Source organism: Pyrus communis, chromosome 6, assembly GCF_041283825.1.
Source record: "Pyrus communis isolate YQ-2024b chromosome 6, ASM4128382v1, whole genome shotgun sequence".
Lineage (NCBI taxonomy): Eukaryota > Viridiplantae > Streptophyta > Magnoliopsida > Rosales > Rosaceae > Pyrus > Pyrus communis.
The window spans coordinates 11,941,365-11,952,673 of record NC_142570.1 but is presented as its reverse complement, the minus strand read 5'-3'; the positions used below and the strand labels follow the sequence as shown (position 1 = coordinate 11,952,673).

The window sequence follows — 11,309 nt, the reverse complement described above, 5'->3', positions numbered from 1 at the left end:
GACCAATAATTTATATTGAATTTGATATTAAAGTTCAAATTAAACATTAAAAGCACATCTATTCTTCAATCTCTCACTATCAAAATTGTGAACGACGAAATCAAAATCGTGTTACAAACGGATGAATTTTTGCAAGTTTGGCCATGAATTTACAATGAACTATCTTGTTCAGGCCTCTCTAAAACAGATTTATTTATATTCTTTATTATTAGAGCCATATTCTGATCTAAACTACAAAAAGGTGATTCAAATTTGGGCAAATACGGGTGAAGCACTAACAAGTTCTATCAAGGGAGGATGTTTTTACCCTTGTAACTTCATGCATTCCATGATGTGGCCAGCTTTCGCAGTTTTACCCATTTGTCACCCACTGATCTTCAGAAGTTTTCAGGTCGTCTCCTACTAACTTCTTTACGTTACCTGACTTACCTTCTGCTTAACTTTTGGAAAGAAATAGTTCCTTGCTGGAAGCAATTCCTTAATCCTCCATTTTGACACATGCATACATTTTATAGAATCCTCCATTTTGACATATGCAGACATTTTATAGAATCGAACATTTTATTTGTAACGTGTCAAACTGTGATTGGTATGGCACGATTGGCATGTGATTGAGAGGGAAGTAAGAATGACTATTTCCAAGATTTTCCTTTCGGAGAAATTCCTCTCCTATTTTGTAGAAGACCGTACCTCCATCATCCACACCAGTCACTGGGAGGAGAAAATCCACTGTGTAAAAACAAATCTCATGTATACATCGTCCATAATCTGTATCATATATACATTACTATCTCCATGTTCCAAAGCAAGCTAGAATATCTCATCTGTCGTTCTACGCCATGTACATCAGTGACTAAGCTCCCATTGAAAGAAAGAAAAACATATCATACAAAGAAAAGAATAGGAAATGAGATGGAGTTGGAGACAAAGTGGACGAGACTCCTCGCCTCAGTTCCAGCATCTCCATTTTGACGTTGGCACACAGCTTAGGTAATGGCACCAGCCGCAGTGCTTGTTTAAGTTCTCTCCTTTGAACAGAAACACCAATCCTGTAGTTAATCTGCGTTTAACAAGAAAATGAAAATTAATCATCTCAAATGACGCCTTGTGTATGCAAATGTGTAAACTGAAACTCCTCCAATACAAGGAAGTTGAATTGTATGCAAAATTCAAACAATGATTAGACAATCCGGCAACAAGCGTACCCGGCAATCAGTAAGGCAGAGGCAACCACCACAAGAACATATTGGTAAGCCTTGTGCTTAGATTTGACACGAGTGTTGGCTGGAAGATTCCGAGACTCTATCCATCCAAACTGGGGACGAAGTAGAAAAATAAAGCCAAGGAGAAACCCGGTCAAGAATCCTCCAATGTGGGCGAAGTTGCCAACATGAGGAAGAATTCCAACTGCTAAGTTAATGGCGATAATGACTATGAGCGTTAATAGAGCCGCAGCCTGGACAAGCAAGAGAAGAGAATTTGTCAATGACACAAAACATTCAAATTTTAGCACGAAGCCATGACACAAATACAAGCGTCAAAACCATCAACAGAATACCAACTTCACTTGATAGAAATGAAAAATTGAGGACAAACCTTATTGGTGTATATGCTCCAGTTAGTGATAAGCTCTGATAACATAGCTCCGAGAAGTCCAAACAAAGCGCCAGAAGCTCCAACAGAAATATTATTACTCTGAATGAAAAGGGCAAATAATATGCTTCCACCAAATCCTGACAATAGGTAGATTATCCCCACACGTACTGCCAGATCATTCAAACATATAATTGAGGTCAGAACGAAACAAAAACATCATGAAAAGATGTAAAAAGAAATACATTTGTAAGAAACCAACAAGGCTTAGAATATCTAAACAATTATCATCATAGAAGAGAACATATATATTTGATTTTCTATAATTCACATATTTGACGACGTAGGAAGAGAACTAGCATACCGAATCCAAATTGCTGTTCAAGACGGATGCCAATAAAGATCAAGCTCAGCATGTTTACAAGCAAATGGATGACACCAGCGTGCAACCACATACATGTGAAAAGTCTCCATCCTTGATGCCCATGTACAACCTTGAACCATTCAAGAGCTCCCAATTTTTTCAATCTGCAAAAGCAGGAATTATGACTCAGATAATGCAAATCGAATAGGAAGAAAGAAAAAGTACTTGCCCATCGAGAAACACCAGAAAACCACTTCCATTAAATTATCACAAGCACAAAAGAAACTTATAAATTAAGAAGCAGATAAACTCTCCGGTCCTTTAACTATGACACGACAGGATTAACATTTCCAAACTCTTTACTTCCAATGAGTCAAAATCCAATGTTGGAATCACCCAAAAGGTCATCACCTTTTGACCAGAAAAAGGGGTCATTCTTCCAAGTCCTGAAGGAAATATTGTCCTGACATATCCTTGTTGGATTAATCAGCAACTTTTCGGTTCCAAGCAAACCAAACACAACCAAATAACAAAGAATGAAGAAGTTGAATAGTCCCACCAATGTATGAACCAAATAACTAGGAACATCATAGAATTAGAACCAGTCCCAATTCCCATCAATACGAATTAGAATCAAAATTTAAAAACAACTGCAACAACAAAGAACAAATGAGTATCCACATAGCACGATTTGAACAAATTTAAAAGAAAAAAACTAGGAAATAAAAGAGAAATTTCAGCACCAAGAATTGCTTACTAACATATTGGCAGTCCAGTTTACGAATATATCAACAGATATTTCGATATCAAAGACCTTGAAAAAATAGTAAAATTCTAATAAATCTATACACATCCAACTAAGAAACCGTAAAATTAGCCCAAAAATCCACAGGTGGTATCGTAATCAAATTCCACAAAACCAGAACCCCAAATCAGGTGAAGCAGTAGAATCACAAAACCAACAAATAAAACAAATAAAAATCACGAAATTGAGCGGTGGGTAAAGTCAGAGAGAGCTCACGTCTTAGAAGAGGGACCAAACAGAGGGTTCTCCTTGAGAGGCTGGAACGAAAGCCGACCAAGAAACTTAGCCACGCACTTTCCATCGAAACCAAGATTGTGTTTTGGGCAGTTGTTGATGATCATGGCGACGATGAAGACAACAATATTGGCCACCACAAACATCGGAATCAGCCACGACGTCCATTGGGCTTCGGATGTTCCCACGTAGTACTGGTTGGAGTTATAACTGTAATTGTTGGGTCTGGGTTTTTCTGGTGGTCCTCGTTCCGGATCAGCCATTTCTTCGATTGTTTGATTCTCTCTTTGCCTGTCTCTCTCAAGAAAGTCTGAAACTTTGGGGGTGTAGAGTGAGAAAGGCGTGTGGTTTTGGGGTGGGTTAGGAAGTGTAAATATTTGAGAGGAAGAAGGAATTGGGAAGCAGAGATTTTGACAGTGACTTGGACGAGTGGAACACGTGTTGGTATATTTTTATGAAGGGACAGGAACTGGAAGCAGAAGAGAAGGTTGTGGATTACAGAGACAGATTGTCTGCCCTCTTGTTACCTTGCCTTTCACATTTTTTTTTATTTGTAAGGTCACAGTTAAATCATATCAATATTTTATATTTTTATTACTTTTTATCTTATTATTTTTATTAAAATATAAATATAAAATATTAACATGACATAACTGTGATCGCACAAATAGAAAGAGATGGAAAGATCACGATAACAGAACGTAAACAATCTGCCTATGTGGATTTAACAGCTGAAAGAAACAAGAGTAAGAAGAAGTAGCAGGGTGATGTCGGTAAATATTGTTTGAGTTGTCCGTAAATATTAATATTAATATATTAATAATATAATAAGCAGAAAAGGAGGTATACATGAGAGAGTTTTTAGTGTGATCGGTACACGGGCACGTGTCATTATATAAAAGATAGGATACGTGTGATAAAAAGTTAATAATTTAAAAAATAAAATTTCCCACTACTTATATAAAAACAAATGTACCACTCATGTTTCCGTTACAATAAAAAATTTCTCGGTATACATCGTCATATGATTTTATTAATATTAATATAATTCATGTTTATGATCTTAAAATATGTCCGGATCACATCCACCAAATCCACCTAATTAATGAATCCAGACCCTTGAAATTTGATCCAACGACTACAAATAGGGAGCCTTTAAAAGTTAGAATAACTTTAGTCGTTGGATCAAATTTCAAGGCCCAAATTCATTGATTTGATGGATTTCAAGATCCATTTCCTTAAAATATGACCACTCTAGCACTGCCTCTCTCCTCTCTCTCTTTTGAGTTGTCTGTCCTTTTCGTTTTTTCTTTTTTTTGTTTTTTTTTTTTTTTTTTTTTGTCAAACATGAGAATTTAATTACATTAAAAACTAGTAACCAAGCCCAAAAAGAATCAGGTAAACAACAATATATACTTGGCCTTGGTGGGATCCGACATATTGGTTGTGGGAGGGCAAATGAGAGAGGGAAGTGGATCTGATATAACATTTCTGATCGTAGCTCACCGATTCGAGTGCATGGTAGGGTGGAGATGAAATATCACGGCTATGGAGGAAGGAGGAAGGAAAATTAAAAGATAGAAAGCAGTAAAAGCAGGCAAAAAATGCCGAATAAGGGGCATGAAGCCCAAACCTGAGACAAGCTCAAGAGATAGTTGATACCCGACTCAAAGAAAACTGAGTTAAAACTCAGGGGAGAACTGATAATGAAGTGAAGGTGGGATGTCGGGAGGGGGAAGGGATAGAGGAGATGAGAGGGGAAGAAAAAAGGGGGAGGGCAAATGAGAAAGAAGGGAAGGAGAAGGAAAAGGAATGAGTAGCGAGTTGCCGCCTATTCTGAGCAAGAACAAGGCTTCTGGATTTAGGTTTTGAAGCTCACAGAGAAAGAAGACATTTTTTTGTACAAAACTAGACTATATTGTCTCGTTTGTTTCATTTTAACCCAGCTATGTTGTATAAGAAAAATTAGTTGAACACTTAACTTCCTCTTTCATCACGCAATCAAACCATATTTAACTTAGTAAGAATGATACAATTAAGCTAAATTCATTGAATCTAACAGTTAAGATCTAATATGATCAAATCAAAAGTTCAAATTTAAATCTAACGGCCAAAATAATTATAAAAAAAAAATCTTCCATGTGTTACTTATTATTTCATAATGTTTCACGAGTTTCATGATGTCAGTTTAATGATTTTTCAATATTTATTGAAATTTAAATATTTTTAGGTTAAAATATTCATAAAATTAAAAGGTATACTCTACATAGTTTTTTTTTTTTTTTGTTAAAGAAAGTTACTTTAAGGAAAAAATTATCCTAAATTCATTCTTTAAAATCTCAAGTTAAAATTTTAACCTAGAATGATTGGAGCATAAAAACTATTTATAGGTTAAAATTTTTAGTTTTTAATCCAAAGGTTGGAGATGGTGAGTGCACAGTTAAATTTTGGAGTGTCAATATAGTTCTAAATTTTAGTTTCCAAACATGTGAAACACCACAGGGTAACCTAGTAATTGGGGACGAATTTCAGATCTGTATTTCATGTAACCCGCCTTGTGTTTGATTTCTAATACTGGTGAATCACACGAAGGTAGCCAAGGAGAGGCTGAAATGCTTACGTGAGTTTTCTCAGCCTCTAAAAGGATAGAATGTTATTTTTATTTCTCACATACCTTTTTAATTTTTTACCGTCAAATTAAATGAATTAAAGAAGATCAATAAAAAATTAATATAAAAATACGAAAAGTAAATATGCGCATGAATACTATTATCCTAATTAAATTGATTCCTCAATGTCATGCCCAATAAATATTTTTGTGTATGGAAAACACGTTTGGTGATGTCCAATCCAAAAAGAAGAGTGGAAGGATAATTCCTCCACGTGTTATCACCAAGATCGCAAAATTGTTCGGACAGATGGCAGTGACAAAGCAATTCTGCAATAGAAAGAATCTGTTATGTCCGAAATGGACAAGGTTTCTATCCGGAATTTTTTTTTGTAGATTCGGATGATCAATTAATCGTATATGTTTATTGTACATCGTATGACTAATTTTTCTTAGATATTATTTATATTTAATTTTAAATTAAAATTTTAAAATAATTTCTAATCTCACGATATACGAAGAATGGTCACGATTAATTGATCATTTGGATTCCCAAAAATAGGATACGGATAGGATCCTAACAGACAGAAGGAGTTAAAAGGAAAATTAAACTCATTTGGTCCTGCAAATTATTATTATTTTATCCTGCAAATTAATTTGATTTGAATATCTTTCTTAAAAAGTAATGAAGTGTTGTAGCTTATTTTATCTGCTAAGGGTAAGGGGCTGGTGGCAAGAAGAAGAGAGATTAAGAGGGATGTGTCTGTAGAATTGTAGGGGAATATGTGTTGTTATCCCTTCTACATAGTGCCTTTATTTATAGTAGTGTAGGAGAGAAGAAATTTCTTAATCCCCAAGGAATACAAGTTGTAATAGAAAAATGATAACTATAATCAAATCTAATATAGGATTTACATAATCACATTTAAACTAGGAAATTTTACAACACTCCCCCTTGAGTGTGTAAATACTCAAGGTAGATTTAGCATCATGCAGAAGTTGAGGAAGTCAACTTGTCGGTACTGATTCTAAGGAACAACGCTTATTCTCAATAAGGTAGGAACTTGCATAAGTAAGTGAGTCTCACTAAAAACCCCTTAAGGCTATGGCAAAAATCCGAGTAGGGACAAAATCCATAGTCTAAGGAAAAATGCGTGAGAAATGCAAAAGTCAAAAGAAACGTGTACGGGACGTCATCAGGGATATGACCAACTCAAGATGGGTGTCTCGTTAAAGTCTAGTTAGGTAGCAAAAACCTAGTGGGAAAAATGCTCCTAATCGTAGGGAAAAAGATTACATTAAGATTAAGAAAGTATTCTTCAGGATACTCCCTCTAAGTTTGACACAATTCCAAAGAGAAATAGCAATGTTACAATTCAGAAAGTTTACCAATTCCATGAACAAGCTTCTGAAACGTCGTCTTTGGCAGTGATTTGGTGAAGAGGTTAGCCAAATTGTCTTGTGAACAGATTTGCGTGACTTCAATCTTCTGATGCTTTTCTCACGCCAGTCCAGTGTCTGCGTGTAGGTGCATCACTGTATATTGCCAAAAGATTAACAGCAAAGGAGATGTCAGGTCTAGTGCATTGAGTTAAATACAATAAAGAGCCTATTGCACTTAGATAAGGAACTTCAGACTCCAAAATCTCTTCATCATCCTCATTCGGACGGAAAGGATCTCATTTTGCACCTAGCAATTGAATGACCATAGGCATACTCGAAGGCTTCGTTTTATCCTTATTAAAACGGCACAACACCTTCAGGGTGTAGTTCGATTGATGTACTAGGATTCCATTTGAACGGTGCTCTATCTCGAGACTAAGACAGTATCGAGTCTTTCCTAGATCTTTCATCTCAAATTCCAACTTCAGGTGCGCTGCAGTTCTCACGAGCTCTTTAAGAGTTCCGATAAGGTTCATGTCATCGACATATACTGCAACAATCATAAATCCGGAATATGACTTCTTAATGAACACACAAGGGCATAGTTCATTGTTCACAGATCTTTGACTAGTCAAATACTCACTCATACGATTATACCACATTCTTTTGGATTGTTTCAAACCGTAAAGTGAACGCCTCAGCCAAATTGAGAGCGTGTTCCAAGGTTTGGAAATATTTGAACCAGTTACTACGTCCATCAACTACATACTCAGTTTTTCAGAAACTACCAAACTGATAAGGTAGCGAAATGTAATCATATCCATAATGGGTGAATAACCTTCGTCATAGTCAATCCAGGGACGTTGTAAGAAGCCTTGTGCAACAAGACCAGCTTTGTAACGCACAACTTTGTTCTTCTCATTACGCTTCCGAATGTAAACCCACTTATAGCCAACGAGCTTCACATGTAGATGAGTAGGAGTTACAGGTCCAAACACCTTACGTTTCGCAAGCGAATCAAGTTCAACTTGGATTGCTTATTTCCAGTTTGACCAATCAGTTCTACGTCGACATTCATCAATGAAATGCGATTCAATGTCACCATTCAACATGATCTCAGTAGCTACTGCAGATGCTAATGCATCATCGACGATCATCTCATTTCTACGCCACACATCATCTAAGCTAGCATAATAAACCAAAATCTCACGATTCTGAAGATGAGGATTCGTCTCTTCAATGACGCTTCCATAATCTAGAATTTCCTCATGAGTTGGATTCATCTCTTTGGGACCTTGTGCCATGGATTTCCTCTTCTGGGGGTGTGAATCCTTTTAACCAAGAGGTTTGCCATGTTTTTGTGTAGGGGCAAATGATTAGGTAACCGCTAATGTACGTGGATCACCAAGATTGGCGTCCCAGGCCTCCAAGAAGGAAGTACATCGTACATTTGGTACATATATCTTTGCAGGCGTATTCACAGTTGGAATATGTGATCCTGTCACTCGCACTAAATCGATGAAAGCATATGGCATGCTTTGAGCTATGCTCTAGAGATCTAATATGCGTTGCACTTCAGTTTCAGATTGAGTGGTGCAGGGATCTAAATGAGACAAAGTAGGGGTCGTCCAAGATTCGTCGCGTCGTTCTTCAGGAACATTGACGTTCTTATCTCCCCCTAACAATGGGAAGACTATCTCATAGAAGTGACAATCCACAAAACAAGCGGTAAACAGATCGCCTATCAAAGGTTCTAAGTAATGAATAATCGAAGGAGAATCATATCCGACATAGATTCCCATTCTTCGCTAAGGCCCATTTTTGTACGTAAGGGCGGTGAGATCGGCACATAGACCGCACAACCAAAAACGCGCAGATGTGATATGTCGGGTTCGTATCTGGTAACCAACTGAAGGGCACTAAATGGTTGTGTCGCAATTAACCTTAGGCAAACCAACTTTGATGCGTGCAATATTGTATTGCCCTCAAGCAGTGATCGGGAGCTTAGTACGTACGACCAACGATCGAGCAATCATTTCTAATCGCTTAATGAGAGCCTCTACCAGGCCGTTTTGGGTTTGAACATGGAGTACGGGATGTTCAACTTCAACCCCAACTGACATGCAATAGTCATCAAAAATTTTAGATGTGAATTCTCCAGCATTATCCAATCGAATAGATTTGATCGAATAATCAGGGTGGTGAGCCCTAAGCTTGATAACATGACGCAATAGTTTGGACAATGCAGCTTTCCTTATGGGCAATAAGCACACATGTGACCAAGGTATGGAAGCGTCAACCAAAACCATAAAGTATCTAAATGGTCCACATAGAGAGTGAATCGGTCCACAAATGTCCCCCTGAATCCGTTGTAGAAAAATGGAACGATTTGAACGAATCTTGTCATAAGAATGCTTAATAATAAGCTTTCCCATAGAACATATTTGACATTTGATTCCTTGGATCGAACCTAAACTTCGGGCTAGTGGATGCTCGTGTGATGATTTGAGGATACGGTGCTTCGATAGTCGTCTAGGACATCCCAAACGATCATGCCAAAGTGTAATTTCATTCGCGGTCCCAGTAATAAGGCTAGCCACTGATAGAGATTTTACCACACACGCAAACGGGTCAAAAACTCTTATATTACTTGCAAGAATGACAAGGTTGTTGTAGTATAAAATGGTTCTCGCAAGGTCACTTTCTTGATAGAGATTTTACCACACACGCAAACGAGTTAAAAACTCTTATATTACTTGCAAAAATGACAAGGTTGTTGTAGTATAAAATGGTTCTCGCAAGGTCGTTCTCCGCAGGGATTATTAAATAATTCGAAACAAACCAAATTCCAATTAATTATTGTAAAGCAGAAAATTGAGATGATTGATTTTATAACCTACTTAAATTAAAACGAATTTAATTAATAAAAATAAATTAATCTGCAATATTAAAGATGAAAGGGAAAGAAAACTGTTTTGGAAAAATCAAATTAAGAAAGCACTAGGGTTCCACCATCACCTAGCAATCCTATGTATTTTTACCAATTACTTATGATCTACACATGCCACTTTGAAGGTTAGGTTTTCCTAATTTATATTCTACTTGGAACCTCCAACATAGAACGTATATCTAACATGCAACCTGTCCGGACGTTCGGATCAAATCTGAACATGAGAAACTCATTCTGCTTTATGAAAACCCTTTGAAAACCATGCAACCCTTAAGACGTGGTGTTCATCTTAAGTGGAATTACAATTATTAATCACAAGAAGCCAGCGTCAATTTCAGGGAACCTTTCGACCAAAATTGCATTAAATTACATTTCTAAAGATCCTAAGGGTGATCAAGCATTAAGACAATTAGATAGTTTTAATCACGGTGATCAATAATTCAAAGTATGCATGCAATCAATCACAAGCAATTAAATAAAAATTACATATTCATGCTAAGGCTCAAGGCTTCGCCCTAGCAAAAGGAATTAGTTATGAATATTCATAATTGAAATCATAGAAAATATTATTAAGAATAAAATGAATGACAACACCTTAAAGTAGAAAATCTTCAAGAACCCTAGCCAAGTTCTCTATATCCCCAAAGTTGCATAAAAGAAAGCCTCTCCCAACCTAGAACCGGCCAAAGCCTCTTAATATCTCTCTAAAACCAGCGCACAGACCCTAACAATCAAGTATTTTATTCCCACTAAGAAACTAAATAATAACAAAATAAAATAGAAAATAAAGTCCTAATTAAACTAGGAAAAACTGCACAAAAACTGTTCAGCCACGTTTTAGCCTCAAATCTCCTCCAAATCCGGCCCAAGATAGCTTGTTTTAAAGATAGGAACGTTCTAAACACATCTCCAGAATGCCACGAACCCATACGAGGTCATCTTGGGCTCCAAAAACGCAAGTTAAGCCCAAAACGTCACTATTCTAGCACTGCGCATTGCTCCTTTATTTTATTACCAGAAAATCATCGCTTGGTAGAAAAATCTGATATTTTGATACGATCAAGCTAAGTGACTCATGAACGTCCTCCAATTGGAATTACTCCAAAATTCATTCATTTGGCCATGTTTTTCTCCAGAAGAAGTCGAAAGTCCTATATTAGAAATACAATTCAAAGTATCAAAATTCTTTTAAAATATTAAGCAAAGTATACTAAGAATAGGGTAAAATATATAATATGAAATTAACTCTTCAGCCAAATAGTGGCATTCTATGGGGTGTATGGTCGTAGTATACAGACCACTTGGGATATACTCTATCTTCTCTAGAATATGCTTCTGGCCATATTCGTAAAAGGCTAAGCACATAAATTCA

The 11,309-nt window shown here is 36.6% G+C and overlaps 1 protein-coding gene across 1 annotated transcript; it reads right to left on the bottom strand.

Moving 5' to 3' along the window:
* Positions 1–734: 734 nt before the first annotated feature.
* LOC137710940 (RHOMBOID-like protein 2) lies at positions 735–3,418 on the bottom strand. Its single transcript, XM_068450108.2, has 5 exons — positions 2,979–3,418; positions 1,958–2,121; positions 1,597–1,763; positions 1,206–1,456; positions 735–1,060 (listed from the first exon to the last, which is right to left on the bottom strand). The coding sequence occupies exons 1-5, from the start codon at positions 3,257–3,259 to the stop codon at positions 949–951; spliced, it is 975 nt and encodes a 324-aa protein (XP_068306209.2). The 5' UTR covers positions 3,260–3,418; the 3' UTR covers positions 735–948.
* Between the last annotated feature and the right edge of the window lie 7,891 nt (positions 3,419–11,309).